At 47.1% G+C, this 19,415-nt stretch overlaps 1 protein-coding gene across 1 annotated transcript in view; it reads left to right on the forward strand.

Annotated features, from left to right (window-relative positions):
- Positions 1 to 6,877, forward strand: part of frmd4a (FERM domain containing 4A) — a gene marked incomplete at both ends in the record, with an annotated part of 68,995 nt that extends 62,118 nt beyond the window's left edge. Inside the window, 9 exon segments of the mRNA XM_084452919.1 lie at positions 118 to 319; positions 322 to 348; positions 1,421 to 1,477; positions 1,586 to 1,826; positions 2,223 to 2,381; positions 2,494 to 2,844; positions 3,449 to 4,041; positions 5,487 to 5,589; positions 6,775 to 6,877. Of these exon segments, the coding sequence (XP_084309045.1) occupies positions 118 to 319; positions 322 to 348; positions 1,421 to 1,477; positions 1,586 to 1,826; positions 2,223 to 2,381; positions 2,494 to 2,844; positions 3,449 to 4,041; positions 5,487 to 5,589; positions 6,775 to 6,877 (1,836 nt within the window).
- Positions 6,878 to 19,415: the final 12,538 nt, after the last annotated feature.

Raw genomic sequence — 19,415 nt, forward strand, 5'->3', positions numbered from 1 at the left:
CTCCCTTTCTCTCTCTCCTCTCCCTCTCTCCCTCTCTCTCTCTCTCTCTCTCTCCCTCTCTCCCTCTCTCTCTCTTTCTCTCCTCTCTCTCTCTCCCTCTCTCTCTCTCTCTCTCAGGAGGAGGAGTTAGAGCGTTTGGAGCGGGAGTTTGCCATCCAATCCAAGATCACGGAGGCAGCCAGGCGATTGGCCAGCGACCCTCACCTGAGCAGTAAGAAGCTGAAGAAGCAGAGGAAGAGCTCCTACCTGAACGCTCTGAAGAAGCTGCAGGAGATCGAGAACTCCATCAACGAGCACCGCGTCCGCTCCGGCAAGAAGCCACGCAGAGAGCATCGCTGATCATCGAGGGTGAGAGCACACACTCTCTCTCTCACATACACACACACACACATACACACACACACACAGACACAGACACACTCTCTCTCTCTCTCTCTCTCTCTCTCTCTCTCTCTCTCTCTCTCTCACACACACAGACACTCTCTCTCTCTCTCTCTCACACACACACACAGACACTCTCTCTCTCTCTCTCTCTCTCTCACACACAGACACACTCTCTCTCTCTCTCTCTCTCTCTCACACACACACACACACACTCTCTCTCACACACACACAGACACACTCTCTCTCTCTCTCTCTCTCTCTCTCTCTCTCACACACAATTTCTCTCTCTCTCACACAAACACACACACAAACCTCTCTCTAGCTGCGTTTTACACTTTTTTGTTAAAATTACACTTTTTCGCAAAATAAAAGCGATATTTCTAAAGTTTCGACAAAGTACAATTGCGACTTGCAGGTGTTTCCATTGAAAGGTGTTTTGCGCAAGAGCCGTTATTCTCGTAGTCTAGTCTCGCGACGCCACACAATTCACGCAAAGCGCAACCAGGAAGTAAACCATGGATGTATTAAGTAAACAAACCGTTGTAATATTTGAACTTTATTTTAGCTTTCCCCTCGGCTCCGCTCTTAAACAGCGCGCGTTTCTCATATCGTTGCTTAGGGTCTTCCACTTGCTCCGGAGGCATATCGCATGATTTTTTGAAGTGAGCAAATCACATGACCTCTACCTCTTCTTCTCCTGCCTAAATTCGAAAAAATTGTTTCCATTACGCTTTTGCGATATACTTCTATATCGAAACTTCTGAAAAACCACCTCATGAGAGCATAAAAACGTTTTATTGAAATTTGAGACGTTTTTAGAAATGTAGGTGTTTCCATTACCAATTTTTTATTGCGATATTTAGGTTTTGCGCAATTCTAGGTCACATACAGACACACTCCATCTCTCACACACACACACACACACACACACATGCTCTCTCTCTCTCTCTCACACACACACACACACACACATAGAGAATATTATCAACAAGTTGTTACCACCTCTAACCACGGTTCTTGTTCTCCGGTTCCACAGAAGCCAATATCGGCTCTGAGGACAGTTCCCTGTCCGACGCTCTGGTCCTGGACGACGGTACGTACCTCTACCTGTCTGCCTCGCTGTCGCTCTGCTCCACTAGGCTCCTCCCAGGCCTCTCACACACACCGGGCACGTCCCTCCCTCTCTCTCTCTCGCTCTCAGACGACTCCCAGGTGACGGGCACGCCCACCTTCTCGTCCCCGACGGCGTCCCCCCACAAGGGCCTCCCCCCCAGGCCTCCGTCGCACGGCCGGCCCCCGCCCCCCCAGTCCCTGGAGGGCCTGCGTCACCTGCACTACGCGCGCCAGGACTACGACAAGTCCCCCATCAAGCCCAAGATGTGGAGCGAGTCCTCGCTGGACGAGCCCTACGAGAGGGTGAAGAAACGCTCCTCCCACTCCAGGTGCGGGTCAGGGGTCAGGGGTCGGGGGGGGGGCAGCGCTAGCAAACTCGGGTGGATGCGTCGGCGGGGGTCTGGTGCGGAATCAAAAGCTTTTAACTTCCTCCTGTCTCTCTCTATCTCTCTCTCGCTCCCTCTCTCTATCTCTCTCTTCCTCTCTCTCTCTCACTCTCTCTCCCTCTCTCACTCTCTCCCTCTCTCTCTCTCTCTCTCTCTCTCTCCCTCTCTCCCTCTCTCTCTCTCTCTCACTCTCTCTCCCTGTCTCTCTCTCCATCTCTCTCACTCTCTCTCTCTCTCCGTCTCTCTATCTGTCTCCCCCCCCCCCCTCTCTCTCTCCCTCTCCCTCTCTCTCTCTCTCCCTCTCTCTCTGGCCCCGCCCCCTCCCCTCTCTCTGTCCAGTCACAGGCGTTTCCCCAGCTCCGGGAGCACGGAGGCAGGGGGCAGCAACTCTCTCCAGAGCAGCCCCATCAGGAGCCTTCCTCACTGGAGCTCTCAGTCCAGCATGCCCTCCACCCCGGACCTGAGGACCAGGGCCCCGCACTACGTCCACTCCACCAGGTCAGAGCGCGCCACACACGCACGCGCACACAACCTCCCGCCTCCACCTCGGTGTGACGCGGCGGTGACATGGCGGACGGCGCGTTTAACCCCGCCTCTCTCCGCGCCGCAGGTCCGTTGACATCAGTCCCACGCGTCTGCACAGCCTGGCTCAGCACTTTAGGACCCGTAGCTCCAGCCTGGAGTCCCAGGGCAAGCTGCTGGCCCCCGAGCCCGACACACACACACACACGCACACACACACGCTGGGACCGCTGGGCAGCCCCGACTTCTTCCTGGGGCCCAGGACGCGCAACTCCAACGGCTCGGACCCGCTGGACGACTGCTCGTCCTGCACCAGTCAGAGCAGCTCGGAGCACTACTACCCCCCCGGACCCCTGGCCCCCGGGAACAACCCCAACTACTCCACCCTGGGGGAGGACTCCCCCTCCAAGGCCCGGCAGAGACAGAGGCAGAGGCACAGGTGTGTGTGTGTGTGTGTGTGTGTGTGTGTGTGTGTGTGTGTGTGTGTTAACTAGACAGACAGACAGACAGACAGACAGATAGACAGACAGACAGACAGACAGGCAGACAGGCAGGCAGATAGATAGATAGATAGATAGATAGATAGATAGATAGATAGATAGATAGATAGATAGATAGATAGATAGATAGAGTAGATAGACACAGACAGATAGATAGATAGATAGATAGATAGATAGATAGATAGATAGATAGATAGATAGATAGATAGATAGATAGATAGATAGAGTAGATAGACACAGACAGATAGATAGATAGATAGATAGATAGATAGATAGATAGATAGACACAGACAGATAGATAGATAGATAGATAGATAGATAGATAGATAGATAGATAGATAGATAGATAGATAGATAGATAGACACAGACAGATAGATAGATAGATAGATAGATAGATAGATAGATAGATAGATAGATAGATAGATAGATAGATAGATAGATACTTACTTACTTTATCGATCGCCAGGGGAAAATCCAGGGGAAAGTGTTGAATAGCTTGTGACGTGCCGGATGTTAACATTTGTCCCTCGCCTCCTCCCCAGGTCTGCAGGTCACCTGGGCTCCTCCTCCTCCGGCTCCATGCCCAACCTGGCGGCCAAGAACGGCTGCGGGGGCGGAGCCGGGGGTGGCGGCGGCGGCGGCGGGGGGGGCGGCGGCCACCACGGCGTCTACCTCCACAGCCAGAGCCAGCCCTCCTCCCAGTACCGCATCAAGGAGTACCCGCTGTACGTGGAGGGCAGCCCCACCCCGGTGGTGGTCCGCAGCCTGGAGAGCGACCAGGAGGGGCACTACAGCGTCAAGGCCCAGTTCAAGACCTCCAGCTCCTACACGGCCGGGGGGCTCTACAAGGAGACCTGGGGGGGTGAGGAGGGGGGCGAGGGGAGCGGCCGGCTCACCCCCTCCCGCTCCCAGATCGTACGGACTCCCTCGCTGGGGCGTGACGGGGGAGGAGGAGGAGGAGGAGGAGGAGGGGGGCGCGTGGCGGTCTCGGACGAGCTGCGCTGCTGGTACCAGAGATCCTCGGGGAGCCTGAAGGAGAGGGGCCACTCGCACTCAGGGTCCAACGCCTCGGAGCAGGGCACGCTGGGACACGGGCGAGGGAGCAGGGTGGGCACGCTAGCCAAGGGCTCTCCAGGTGGGTGACCCATCACGCACGCCGTCTCTGTCGGGTCAGACGCAGGGAAAGCACAGGGTCCTTGCCGGTTACCTTGATTGCGTTAGTTCGCCAGATTGGTCTAGGAGAGAGAGAGTGAAAAAATAGCCTGCCCCGTGTGAGGCTCGAACTCACGACCTTCAGATTATGAGACTGACGCGCTGCCTACTGCGCCAACGAGGCGGGTGTCTGGGTGTGGGAACCAGCCCGGTGCTCCTGGGGAACCGGATCTCTCAGGCTGACGCAGCTGTTAGTCAGAGTCAACTCTGCCCCTCCCCATATATGTGGAGCATAGCTGAGATTCCACAGCCCACAGAGAGAGAGAGAGAGAGAGGGGGTGGGGGGGGGAGAGAAAGAGAGATTGTGTGTGTGGGGAGGTTGATAGACAGTGTATATTATAACGGTGGGGGGGGGGGGGGGGTCTGTGTCAGAGGAGGCTCGTCCATTGAGGTAGGGGAGGACAGTCCTCCTCAGTTTTTGGAGAGAAGAGTATATTCAAATATATGAATTTATTTATTTAGAATTAATATTTAATATTATCTCCGTTTTGTTCATAAAGCAGGTTTTGCCTATGGATAAAACCCCATTATTGAAATTCTAAAGCTCCAACAGTGACATCTATAACATGCAGCTGGAGGACCCTTAGATATCTATGGAAGGGAGGCTAGCCTCCCTTAGGGCGGGTTCTTTTCTCTTAAATCAATGTAGTCTGGGGCCTTTCTCGTTCGGTGTTGTTTCGCTGGTCTAGAGCGGAAGCGCGATGACCCATCGCATAATCATCTGGTCTGGACCAGGAGAAGAACAGTTGTTGTAATGTTTTTACTGTAGGCTGCACATGGTGAAGTTTCGAGTAGATAACATTTGCGATGGCATCACCAGGCATAACACCGATGAAAATTGTAAAAGAAGATGCGAGAAGAATTTAATGGTGCAGGGGTGTGTGTGTGTATTCATATAGAGTGTGTGATGTAACGGTGCGTGGGTGTGTGTGTGTATTCATATAGAGTGTGTAATTTAATGGTGCAGGGGTGTGTGTGTGTGTATTCATATAGAGTGTGTGATGTAACGGTGCGTGGGTGTGTGTGTGTATTCATATAGAATGTGTAATTTAATGGTGCAGGGGTGTGTGTGTGTGTATTCATATAGAGTGTGTGATGTAACGGTGCGTGGGTGTGTGTGTGTATTCATATAGAATGTGTAATTTAATGGTGCAGGGGTGTGTGTGTGTGTATTCATATAGAGTGTGTGATGTAACGGTGCGTGGGTGTGTGTGTGTATTCATATAGAATGTGTAATTTAATGGTGCAGGGGTGTGTGTGTGTGTATTCATATAGAGTGTGTGATGTAACGGTACGGGGGTGTGTGTGTGTGTATTCATATAGAGTGTGTGATGTAACGGTACGGGGGTGTGTGTGTTCTCTCTCTAGCTGCATCCCCCCACAGTCAGAGGAGTATGACCCCCTCCAGTGAACAGGCAGCCACACCCACCCCACCCTGCAGCCCCCAGCACATCCTCAACTGGCAGAGCGGGTGAGACGCACACACACACACACACACACACACACACACCAGGACAGAGTGCCGCGAGGAATGATGAGGTAGCACCTAGCATTAACAGCGTTGTAATCCTGTAGTCCAACATCAGGTCCGTGGCCTGGAGCTGCTCGCTCTCTCACAAAATACCGGACAAACACTGCATCCTCTCCAGCTGATCTGCTTCTCTATAACCTCCTAACCTCTATAACCTCCTAACCTCTATGACCTCCTAACCTTTATAGCCTCTGCCTAACCAACCCCCAACCCTCTGACAACCTACGGCTTTCTATGTTATGTCTATCTACTGATTCAACTGCTCGTCAGGGGACTTTGACTAACTTGTTCTAACTCTCGTCTTTGAACTAAATACACTGCCGTGACTCTCTCTCTCTCTCTCTCTCTCTCTCTCTCTCTCTCTCTCTCTCTCTCATGTCCCTGTCTCTTGTACGCTCCTCTCTGCTCCTCTCACTCTCTCTCATCCGTCTCTGTCTCCTGTACTAACCCTCCTTGCCTTGTGTGTGTCCGTGTGTGTGTGTGTCCGTGTGTGTGTGTGTGCGCGTGCGTGTGTGTGTCCTCTTTCCTGGTTTAGAGGCACCACAGACAGCTCTCCTACTGAAGACCCCTGTCAGTCTGCCCCTCCGACCAGCTCTGACGCATAGAGGTACGGTCAGCCTGCCTGGTCTCTCCTGGCCGGGGCTCTGGACTGTGCTACGTGCTTCTCTCTCTCTCTCTCTCTCTCTCTCTCTCCCTCTCTCTCTCTCTCTCTGGCTGTATCTCTGTGTGGACTCCCTCTGCATGTGTGCCGTTCTGTGTTTGGCCGTGACCGTTTCTCCTCTGTGGCCCGTTTCCTCCAGACCACGCTTCTATAAACACTCTGACCTGTGACCTCACTCTGACCTGTGACCTCACTCTGACTGAGGGACCGGAGTTTAGTTCGTAGAGCGAGCAGGAAGAGGGATGTGTGGTTGTTGTGAGGGATTGAGCGTATGTGTGTGTATTGCATTTTCATAGGATCTAACACAGCCTTTGTGTGTGTGTGTGTGTGTGTGTGTGTGTGTGTGTGTGTGTGTGTGTGTGTGTGTGTGTGTGTGTGTGTGTGTGTGTGTGTGTGTGTGTGTGTGTGTGTGTGTGTGTGTGTGTGTGCGTGCGTGCGTGCGTGTGTGTGCGTGTCTTGTGCAGGTCGTTCAGTGACAGCTGCTTCCTGAGCAGCCCCCTGTGCTCGGAGCTGGCAGAGGTACAGTGGTATGGACACGACAAGGCCAAACCTGGAACCCTGGTCTGAGACCCTCCACCCCGACCCCCCCCACGAACGGCGCCCCTACTGCCCCTCACTGCCCCCCACCACCGACAAACCATCTCCACCCCAGGCCACTATTTTGTTCTGACCAGACTGGCCGCACAACGGACAAGTACCCCCTCCCCTCCACCCATCTGTACACACACCTGTCCCTCCATGGAGGCTGGCCTGAACACGGGACTCTGGGACTGACACACTCCCACTTGGCTCTGCTGAGGGCCTTTGTCTTGGAGGAGCCAGCCAATGGGAAACCAGAGCTTTAGCTCCTGAACTTTGAACTTGAACCCTGCGCCAGAGCCTGACTCATCCTCAAACCCCAGACACAGGGATTAGGCTAGGGGGGAGGGGAAGAGACACACGCGTATGCGAGCGCGCGCACACACACACACACACACACACACACACACACACAAACAGACTATTTTCTGCCTCCCAGACTCAGTCTCATACCCAATCCCAGTCTCTTGACCCTGACTGATGCCAGTACTGTCAGCCAATCAGAGGATACTTGCTGGATTTAGGCCCCACCCTGTCATTTAGGCTCATTTCTGGACTCAATGCATTTGTTTGTTCCATTGTTGTTGTTTGTCCCTTTTGTTCATTGCTCTTGTTTTTTTTGTACAAAAAAAGAGTGAATGACACTGAAGAGAGCCTCCTCTCAGCCTGGTCAGGAACGACAGAGTGCATTATGGGAGAAGCCTGACAGAGTGGATTATGAGAGAAGCCTGAAGATCTGAAAGATAAACAAAGAGAGGAACAATCCCAAACCTTCTCTGTCTCTCCCACAACCACCGATCCACCAGACTGACCAGGCACTCCTGGCGGTACTGGGAACTCTGGTATTCCCCCGTCACCATACTGGGAGACCCGTGACCCAGACCAGGCCGTGGGTTAGCTGGACTGGAGCCGGATGAGCAGTGACTGGGACCCTGGGTGTGTGATGTCCAGGACTGAGATGAGTGCTGGGGACTCTGTCAGCCCCAGAGCTGAGTCAGCAAGGAGTGGGACTGGAGCAATAACGTGCTGTAGGGTCATAGGTCAGCGTTAGGAGTGCTGGGGGGGAAAGCCACAATGTCGTCTCTTTTTCTCCCTGTGGTCCTGGGAGCCCCAATGATCAGTTCAACTTAGGGTTCGACATGTTCAGTAATCTCAATCAATGCTGGTTTGAATGAATTAAACATGATATATTTATTCCTGATCATAGTGATGGACTTCTGGAATCCTGTTACAACAATGGCCTTCTGGCCCCGCCCCTCGGTTTAACTTCCTTCTGGCCCCTTCTGGTCATGGCTGTATGGTGGCCCTCGCCCAAGCCCACTGTGTGGCTGTCCACACCACTCTATGAATCAGTCTGTCTGTCTGTCTATCTGTGTGTGGGTCTGACTCCTCTCTATGTCTCTGTCTGTCTGTCTGTCTGTCTGTCTGTCTGCCTGTCTGTCTGTCTGTCTGTCTGTCTGTCTGTCTGTCTGTCTGTCTGTCTGTCTGTCTGTCTGTCTGTCCAACCCTACGGTCAACCCTCTACTGACTCAGTCACCAGGTCAGTGAGTTCAGCAGGCTGGAGGTTCAGAGGCCAGTGTTAAGCCAGTGTTGAGCCCCGGACCAGTGCTGTGTGATCGCGGATAGAAACAGCCTCCTCAGAGCCCACGTTTCACTTTTAGATCTCAGAGAGGCGTGTCTGTTCTACATACTCTAGTTCTATCTGAACATTCAGCTTGGCTGTGTCCTGCTGAACGCTGTTCTAGGCTGTAGGGTCTCTGCCCAACCTCTCCGCCTGCAGCACAGCTGTCCCTGAACACACACTGTCAGCGGGGCTGTAACCTAGCCACTCCCACACTACAAATCCCACAATGCCCTTACATTAGTCGAAGGAGGAAGTGTTTGCTCAGGAGTCGGCTGGCCAGAGCAGAGCATGGTGTTGAGTCGCTCAACTGGACCAGTTCAACTCCTGGATCTACTGTGCAGGGTTTTCATGTCAACACTTGTATGTGAGGTTTCCAGTCTCAGTTTTAAGAGCACAACATACACAGTGTCTATAAAGACTTTACTTGATGAGGAACCAGTTTTCAGCAGAGCATTTGAATCACTGCACGTGATAAAGAATAGATTGAACCTCAATAGAAACACACACACACACACACACATATCCTGTATAGAGATCACCCCAATCCCCCAAACCAAACAGGGTGTTTGTATCATTGTGCTTTTAATACTGTGGATGATTTTATCAGTGATCTTTGACCTTTGGGATGGCCTTGTTGTGGAGACCATCTCTGTATTCCCTAGTAACAGAGACAACATGAAGCCATACCCCTGATCTGAGAGAAGGGAATCTCAGCTCTGGTCCTGGAGAACCACAACCTCTCACTGTTCGGCCACATTCAAATCGTAAGAGCAGGTATTTTAAAGCACACCCTCGTTTTGTACTGAAGAATGGAAACTGCCTGTTTTGATGCTTCGTGTGAAAAGTAGTTCTTGTGTCTACTCGAATGAAAAAAGACAAGGAGTCCCTCACAACAGCCTGTGTCCTCTGCTGGTTCATACCCTCACTCAGACCGAGAGTTTTCATGTTGAAATGGTGTTGTAAAACATTGTTTTACCGTTGCACAAGGGTCAGACATATTCACATCGGTTTTAACATAGCTAATGGTAGAATTTCCCACCGATTGAGAGAGGTAGGTGCCCTTGGTTACGCTCACATGAAACACCCTCACACGTTGCTTCTTCTCTCAGCGACGCGCTGAACACCCCGCTGCTAAATCCTGCCAGAGCGTCACCTGCCTCTCTGACTCTTGGGAAATGTAGTCTGCCAGTCTCTGTTTGACCCTACTCAGTAGTCTGACGGTGTAGCCCACTCCCTGCATGGTAACTGTACTGTAGCTAGAAAGGTGTCCTTATTTTCCCAGAGTGGATCCAGCCGTACCAGGCTGTCTAGTCTAGCTCACACCTCCCCTTTCTCCCAGTGGTCCAGCCCCACACCATGCAAGCTATCACCAGGCCTGACCTCCCATATGGACCCAAACATGCCTGGTTTGACCATGCTGGGCCCTGGCCTGCATACAGGCCTGATCCCCTCACCACTGCTAACTTACTAGACCATGCATGGCCTGCAGGAACCAGGAACAGACCAAGAACAACCCAAAAGAGTTGGAGTGCTATGGTCCAGCCTCCACCCTGTCCTCCTAGACAGCAAGCCCTCCTGTAAACATGGTCGTGCCCACCCCCCATCCCCTCCATTCTCTACCATCCCATTTGACCTTTGACCCCCCAACCCTGTGGTAATCTCTGACCTCTGAGCCCAATGTGACTATATGTGATGTACGTACCCTTCCCATATCCTCCAGTCCCAAACACGCCATGCTTTCTGTGCTCCATAGAAATGTAAGACATTTTTATAGTTGAAGAAGAATTAACTAACTCTCGTATCAATCGTTTCCTTTATGGAGGGGCACTGTAAGCCTACGTGGGGTTTTTAACATTCTCCGCTGTTTTAACAATGTTACTTTATTATATGAACCAGTATTGTTTCTGTTAAATTCTGACATTGTAACAACCCTTTCAGGTGCTACATGATGACCAGTTACTGCTTTGTCCCATCCTGTAGGATATACCCTAACCCTACCCTAGAACTCTTTTCATTCTTATCAATAGTTTCAATACCAGATGTGCAAAATGGAAACTTTAACCAACTGTTTAGTAGGACTCCACCAGACAATAGCATGTAACTTGATTTTATTCTGTTCAACTGTAACCAGACATAAAAAGGTGTTGTAGAAAAAATGTGGAATTGACAAAAAATAACTGAATTCCACATATAATTTATTCTTTTTTCTATTAAGAATTTGTATAGTAACTTTACATTTTTCAAAACTGTGTTGTTGGCAACTGAAGATGAATTTTCCAGATGAGAAGACTTGGTGGTTCTTGAGATTATGAAAATAAATTATTGCTGAATGTTCTCAAGATGGCGCCCTGTCTCATGTGTCTGTGGCATCTCTTCCCATTCAGCAAACTCACATTCACGACCACTCACTCACTCGTTTCCCAGAGAGGAGAAGAAGGAAGCCAGAAGAGATACAGTGGTCTTCTCATCATTCCACAGGCTGAACCCTAAACTCAGATCTTCCAGCAGACCCAGGAACAGTGACCGAGAGACTTCAAAACATCTCAGCCTACAGGAGAAAATAGAAATGTAGGTGATATGCTGGTTCCCTCTAGTTTAACAAAAAAAACAAGACTCTCCTGCAGAAAAAATGCTTTAACTCTTGTAAGTACGTAGGAAAGTAAGTACGTAGTAAACAAACATTCAGGTTTGGTGGTACCAATCAGGCAGAGGATGCATTGTCAGAAACTCTACATTGGAGAAACTAAGAACATACTTGAATGTAGACTAAAACAACACATACCACTAAAACAACACATACCACTAAGACAACACATACCACTAAAACAACACTTGCCACTAAAACAACACATACCACGAAAACAACACACACATACCACTAAAACAACACATACCACTAAAACAACACATGGGTGATTCTCTGAATTCGGTGCACTTTACGTCCCACAGGTTTACCTCAAAGATTTAAAAATAATGTAACCTACTGTAAGCTACTTTTTCATTGAATATAAAATGAATAAAAATTGCAATTAAACCCAAGTTTTTTCTGCTAATATAATCACTTGGCTGTCTACTTTAACCAAAATAAAATAAATCAGAAAAAAAAATTATGGTTCAGTCCAACATCCTCAGCATTCAGGAAGTGACATCACTCAATTATTTTCAAGGTCATGCTGTAAAGAGAGTTAAGTGTTAGCATATTTTCTTACCTATATTTCATTGTTTTTACTGTCAGATTGACATCGTCAAGCTCAACCTTTCAACACTGTTACATAAATAAATGATAGTTAACTATTGTTTAGGAAAAAACAAACAATAGTGTTGAAAAATATATTAATTTCATGATTTCCTAATGACAAGTGGTGCAACATACCCTAGCTAATTATGGACTTATGGCTACTTTTAGCTAAAATCTTCAACCCCGTAACATTCAACTCCATAACAAAAAACACTGTTATGGGGTTGAATTATTGTTATGTGATTGAAAGTTGGACAGTTCTTAAGTCAATTCAGTTGGAAAGATTTATGTGAACTGGGTAACACTTTACATTAAGCGTTTTAACTACTGTGTAATTACATAGTAATGAATGCATTTATTACATAGTAGTTACAATTAATTACTATGTAAATACTAGGCATACAATGTAAATACTATAGTGTAGTCAGTTTTTTCCTCTTGTCTGTTTTAATGAATTCATTAAAATCAATTTCAATCAATCAATCAATCAATCAATCAAAGCTTTATTTGTATAGCGCATTTCATACCCAGAGGCAACACAATGCGCTTTACAGAGAACAAGGGAGGTGGGCATACGACCCACCCCTACATATTCCAGAGGGAAGCAAAAAAACAGTAATCACCCAGGGGCCAGATAAGTGAGCTGTAAAAATTCTTCCCTGACCCCTCTCAACAAGGCGATCGAGCAAGCTCCTGGAGTATGTTTGTCTACCGGCTAAGAACATTTATAAAGCAATAAATTACATTAAATTACATTTTCAGAGTAAGAGAAGCTAAAAAACAACATAGGAGAGACATGGCAAATACTGGTGTGTGTTTGCTATGGCCCAGGCCTAAAGCCGGAAGTGGGCTGGTGTATGTCTGTGTGTACGTGTGTGTTAACTAAATGCTACTACATCCACAGCAGACACAGGGGTATCTATCGGACTAAGGGAGGTCTGCTGGTGACAGTGGGTCATCCACTGGACCTGGTGTAGTATTTTGACCAGTATAATCATGTTATATAGTAAATTTCAAATGTACACACATAGACACATACTAAAGGGATGGAAAACTACAGATAGGCCTAGGTTGTCTTTAAGACAGGACACTGGGGATTTTCCAGTGTGTTGCTGCGGCAGAGCGGCGCCACCTATATTTTACTAAGTGTTTCTTATCTAAACTATATGACATTAAGTGCCTTTTAGAAAAATCCATATATTCACTATTGCCACCTTTATGACATTTAGTGGCTTTTAGTAAAACCTATATATTCACTAGGCGTCAAGTTTCTGACTATAGGATTAGGTGTCTCACAGCAGAGCGCTGGTTTTCATAGTCAATCCACAAACACACACACCGTCACTCACAGGGCACACAGGATCTGTTTAACTGAGCCATTAAACTGTCTAACTTTAGACAAGGTAACGAAGAACAGGACCATTTTGGGTAACACCTCTTTTCGTATAACCAAGAGAGATATCTCTGTGTTAGTTCAGTTCATCCTAGACCATTGGCGAGTGAACTCATCACAACTGCAGTGTGATTTTTGATGCCAGAGATTCAATAAAAGTATTGAAACTGGCATCAACGGATCTGAGTCTTCTTCCTTACAACCAGAAACGAAATAGACTACATTTTTGGCGCAGCGAGTATGGTCTGATGAATTGATTGATTAATTGTCACTTCGGTGCGTCAGCGAACACGGGGGCAAAGGTTTGGTCTGGCCAGCCAAAAGAGAGGTAAGCTTTATATTCTCTCACCATTTGCCCCGTGGGCGCCGGCTCGCCGTGGGACCGGTTTCAATCAACCAGATCTAAGAACTAAATTGATACTTCTGGGAGGTAATGGAGTCGTTTCACATCTGCTAAATTAAATTATTAATGTGTTGGAGATACATTGAAGTATCCCGTCCTTATTTGAGAGAATTGAAGGGTCCTGTGTTTCTGTTAGTTGAAGATTCATTGAAGTATCTCGCCCTAACCTTGAGAGAATCGTTGGGGTTATATGTGTATTGTGTGTCCCCGGCTTTGAAAGTATTGCTGGGTTATCTGTGTTTGTGTGTCACCTAATGATGAGAGAATGGTTACGTTAATTTGTGTGTGTCAGAAGACAACGCATGGCGCGTTTAAAGTAAGAATAATGGAAGGTCCATTATTGGTGACAGGTCCGTTTTTAATGTCTGTTGAATTTTGAGTTGTGTCATTTTGGAACTATTCTGAGAGGAGATATAGTTGCCTAGATATGACAGTGAGAATTTTGTTGAATTTGACTCCTGAGAAGAGTTGAGATGTTTTCTGTTGAACTAGAATAAGAGTTTTGCTGCAAATTAGTCTAGATAGGGACAAAAAGATGGGGCCTAGATACTACTGTAGTTTATCTGAAGAAGCAAGTCTAAAAGTTGGTGTTCATTTGTGATGTGTTGGTGACATCTAGTGGACAATTGGGGGAATAGGCCTAAATGAGAAAATGAGTGTGTGTGTCTAGACTGGGTATATGTTTAAGTGTTGTTTTGGTGTCGGTGAGAAGTAATGGAGTTGTTGTGTGTCTTGTCTTTATTGTAATACCGGTAAATATATAAGTTTGGTGTTTGGGTTATAATAGTATAATAGGAGTATAATAATGATTGTATAAAGGAGTGATATGCTATAGGTTATTGTTGTGCGTCTGGTTCTCCTACACTGTCAATTTGAAATAAGCATATAGGCTACATACGTTTGACATTAGTCCTTGCTATTTCATTTTTCAAAAAGCTAAACCGGTATCTTTTCTCTGCATGCGTTGAAACGGTGTCACAAGTGCTCACTCCTCTTCATGCACCGTATGCGGGCGGAAAACAGGGCGTGGCATTCTCCTGATAGCAAAGCAACCAAGACATTGGTCAGCGGGTCAGGAAGTGCTATCTGGGGCGCGAACCCCAACTGTGTTTCTGCGCGCTGCGGACATTGCAGGGAGGGGGGAAGCAACGGGCACTAAAGTAGACGCAGAAGGAGATGAGCGCTGGGTTATGCTTTCTTTGATTGGTCAATGAGCTGTCATCAAAGACAGACACGTTTGTTTTCTTTCTCTCTCTTTTCTCTTGTCCTATACACATTAAAATACAGGCACTGCACATATGACAGGAGAACTGGGGTGATTTGAGTTTAGCTAGTGAAGGAGGGAGGGGCTTTCTCTCTTTCTCTCTCTCGTTTTTTCTCTCCCTCTCGTTTTCTCTCTCTCTTGCTCTTTCGTTTTTTCTCGCTCTCTCATTTAATATGGTATAGGGTGGAGGAGCTGATTTGTATGATATGATATTTCTGTGAGTTTTAATATGTTTTGTTTTTATGACAGTTCTCATTAAGCTGGCCTTAATGAGACACTGAATTGTCTTTGTTGTTTGTTTTGTTTTGTGTATCTGAGCGACTGTATGGGAGTGACAGTCTCAGCGGACTCCGTATAAGGAGGGGGTGGACCTCAGGTTCCGGTCAGGACTGGACTGACTACAATGTTATATTCTGTCTCACCTTTTTACATAACCTGTATTCTTTTTTTTCTGCTTACACACATGAATACACAGACATATTGTATTTGACATTGCAGGTCTGCTGGTGGAGGGAAGATTAGACCTTGACCTAGATTATTGATACATCCACGTACACACACACAACCTGGTTCACATGCTTTTCTTATTTTTTTTTCCTTTTCATATCTTTTGAATTTAGCATTTTGCAAGCTTTGGCGTTAACAGATAATTCCAAGAACTTTGTGTTGTACGTTTCCACATCCACTGGGGGTAAGCACGCCTGCGCTGTCCTAGCTCAACCAACGGGAACTGGAACCAGTCCCCAACCAATTGCTTGCTATTCGGTGGCCTATTCGGAGGTGGAGATGGGCTTCGCGCCTTGCTACAGGACAATGGCAGGAGTCTATTTGATGTATGAGAAAGCATCAGCCCTGACTATGGGTTATCCAGTGACCATTCTTACTCATCACAGTCTCAGAAATCTCTTGAATCATGGCAAGTATACTTTGACGCTGCCCAGAATCATGGACTATTACCGGCTACTGGAACAGGAAGACATTACATTAGCTAGGTGCAGTACAGTCAATCCAGCAGAAACTTTACCAACCTCCAAAGATGGTGAACCACACGACTGTGTAAGAGAAGCAGAAAGATACTCTAAGCTTAGATCAGACTTGCAGGCTCTTCCTCTAAAGGAATCTGACCTGGAGTACTGGACAGATTGGTCCTGTTATAGAGTTGGAGAGCAGTTGAGTGCAGGATATGCGATGGTTAGATCTGAGTTTGTTGTAGAGAGTGCTGAATCGATCCCTCAGCCGTGTTCTGCTCAGCTCGCTGAATTGATCTCCCTGACGAATGCTTGTCTCTTGGCTGAAGGGAAACATGTCACTACATATACTGATTCTGTTTAGGCGTACAATGTGTGTCATCTCTTTGGAGTGATATGGAAGGGCCGTGGATTTAAGAAAACTGATGGCTCTCCCATTCAACACCATGCACAAATCATGAAGTTGCTGCAGGCCATGATGAAGCCGAAAGAAATAGCGATTGCTAAATGTGCAGCACACAAATCGGACTCATCTCGAGTCACGCGAGGAACCGATGCAGCTAATGAGGCAGCAAAGGCGGTGACGGGAGCAAATACAGCAGGGAAGGGTCTTCTAATAACACATGAGATGGAATTGGAAGACAAAATCACACTTGAAGAGTTGATCTTAATGCAGGAGGAAGCAAATCCAACCACGTGTGGGTCGCTAGAGGGGCTAGTCAGGATACCATGGGTCTTTGGAGAAATCATGAAGGGCTAGCGGTGGCACCATCAGAGCTGTTAGGTCTGCTGATTCAGGAGGCTCATGGTCAGACCCATGTAGCAAGGGGGGAAGTCAGCAGTCAAAGATCACAATAGAGTATGGAATTTGGGCATCGTATCTACTGGAGCAAATTGATCATGTTATAGGTAGATGCACAATGTGTCTGAAAAACAACATTAATAGAGGAATATTGCCACATTCCAACACCAAACAGACCAATGAAAGAACTGGTCCTTGACTATATGGACATGATTCGTCCTGTGGGTGGTAAAAGATCTATGTTGGTTGTGGTTGACAGATTCAGCAGATGGGTAGAAGCATGCCCAACTAAAAGAAAAGACGCACAATCAGTTGTTAAGTTCCTATGCCGTGAGGTGATACCACGCTGGGGAATCCCTGATCGAATTTCATCAGACAATGGCAAGGAGTTTGTGGAGAAAGCTTATCTTCCAAAAGTTAGGGGTTAAGCAGCATTTTGGAAGTGTTTATCACTCTCAGAGTCAGGGCATCTGTGAACGCATGAATGGGGTGCTTAAAAACCGCCTTACTAAAATCTGTCAACACACAGGACTTAACTGGGCTGAGGCATTACCGCTTGCATTAATGGCTTGCCATTCTAGTGTACTTCGTGGGTTACGCATGATCCCACATGAATGTGTTACAGGGAGAGGCATGACAGCCCCAGGTCTGCGCACCAGTAGGAAAGGCCTAAGCCTATCCCTTTTGAAAGATGACATGAAAGCCTATGTGATGTATATAACTAACCTCTATGGGAGTATTTCTTATGTCACCCAAAAACAGAAACAGGTGGAGAAGGAGGAGCTGAAAAGGAGAAAATCCAATCCATACAACCAGGGGACTACGTGTTCTTGAAAGTGTACCGGAGGAAATGGTTCAACACCCATAGGGAAGGCCCATTTGAAGTCGTCCGCACTACTGGAACAACAGTCCAAGCGCAAAGGATCCCCCATCTGGCATCATCTAAACAACTGCGTGAAAGCCCCAGAGGAAGAGGATACACCCACACCGGAACAGGACGCCACAGAGTTTAATACACAAGAACCAAGGGAGAGTCTACAAGACAGAGGAAACAAGGAAAATCTCCAGGATGAAAGCCATGACCTGGAAGCGCACAATGAACTGGTTGATGATGATGGGATGTGTGTTCCAGATGACCCTGGGAACCATGTCTCAAACGACGAATGATGTGAAAGATTCAAAACCATTGACCTACGAGAAGCACCAGAACCAAGCTCACCAAGACAACCAGAACCAGACTCTTCAAAAAAATCAAAGCCAGGATCTTCAGAACAGCCAAACTCTGATTTAAACGACATTGATACCTCACCTACAGAATCCAGAGAGCCAGAGAACCATCCAGATCCAGCCCAACCAGAAAGCCATAGACCAGTTCGTAAGAGGGTTAAGCCAGCTCGACTCAAAGACTATTGTTAGAGGGACACTTGGAAGTACAGCCATACTCCCATGCCAATGTCCTAAAGGAGCCAAGAAGGATACAGATCCTGCCATATGGAAAAATAAAGAAGCGGAGACTGTGGTTATAGTAAACTCCAAGAGCCAGCAAGATGAAGACTCAAACCCCCGACAAAAGAATATAACAAAGTACCTTCGAAATGAGGATGAACAGGACTGTTCACTTGTGATGCATGATGTTAAGGAAGAAGATGAAGGCGTGTATACCTGTATGTATCTACTATGACCCAACACACTTCGATATGGGAGGATACGTACCTCATCGTGTGACCTTCAGGATAATACAAGAAGGAATGACTCCAGGACCTGAACAGACTAGAGCTAGAATGACGCCAGAGACTGAAATGACTACGACAAGATTAATAACCTCAGAGTTTAACCTCACTATGACTAGACTGACGACATCAGAACCTGAGCCAACTACGACCAGGGACACAATGCCAGTACCTGAGTCAATGACTTCTGGACTTAATGACTACAGCCATATTTAAGACTAAGACAAAGACAGCTACTATTAGGACTGTACTTGAATCAGAAACTCAAGAAACTACAGAGACTCCAATAATACCAATGGTTGAACTATACAGGGCAAACTAACAAGAAAGAAAATTGCTATATGTGCTCCAAGGCCAAAGAAAGCACATTGATAGTAATGAACACTCAATTCAGCGGGAAAAACTGTGCAAAGCCAAAGAGAGCCTGGTTGAAGAAGATGAAAGGACCAAATTACTTTGATCAACTTGGACACTCACCTGGAACATTTAAAGCAATTGACTTTGCACCACTCTGCGAAGTTACTTCGTGATCAGTTACAACAGTCCATAATACTTAAATTTGAAGGATGCCATTATTGAACTTCACACAGAGGAAACATTGACTTTGCTATTCAAAAAAGAAAGGACCATGCAGCAACAATGTGCTATTTGGATGTATTGATGAACTTTTCTGAAGGCAAGTCCTCATCTTGGGTGAGGCGAAGATTGGATTTAGCAGCCCGACGGCAAGGCCATCTTCTACAGTTGGATTATGCCCCCAATCCCCTTCTATTTCATCTCTATCTATCTCTACTCTCTATCCTCTATCTGGGATTGAATGAGACAGTGGACAATACTGTTCTACGGTGAGGTCATGTGCTAGTAACCTCTGACCTCTAGGTAATGGTATGTCAAGACATGAAGACAACATCTCCTGGACTTTCGTTTGTTTTTGTTTAATTGGATTTTGATTATGTAAACACTGATATTGAATACTATGGAAGTAATCTGTTTTATGTAATCAATGTATATGCCGTATAATGGAGTTATAGTTTCTCAGGAATAGTATTCTTGTTTGTTTTATTTTGTTGATGCATGGAGGTGTGCCCAGTTGCAGACTTTGTA

The sequence above is a fragment of the Borostomias antarcticus genome (assembly GCF_949987555.1).
Source record: "Borostomias antarcticus genome assembly, chromosome: 18".
In the NCBI taxonomy this organism is placed as follows: Eukaryota; Metazoa; Chordata; class Actinopteri; order Stomiiformes; family Stomiidae; genus Borostomias; species Borostomias antarcticus.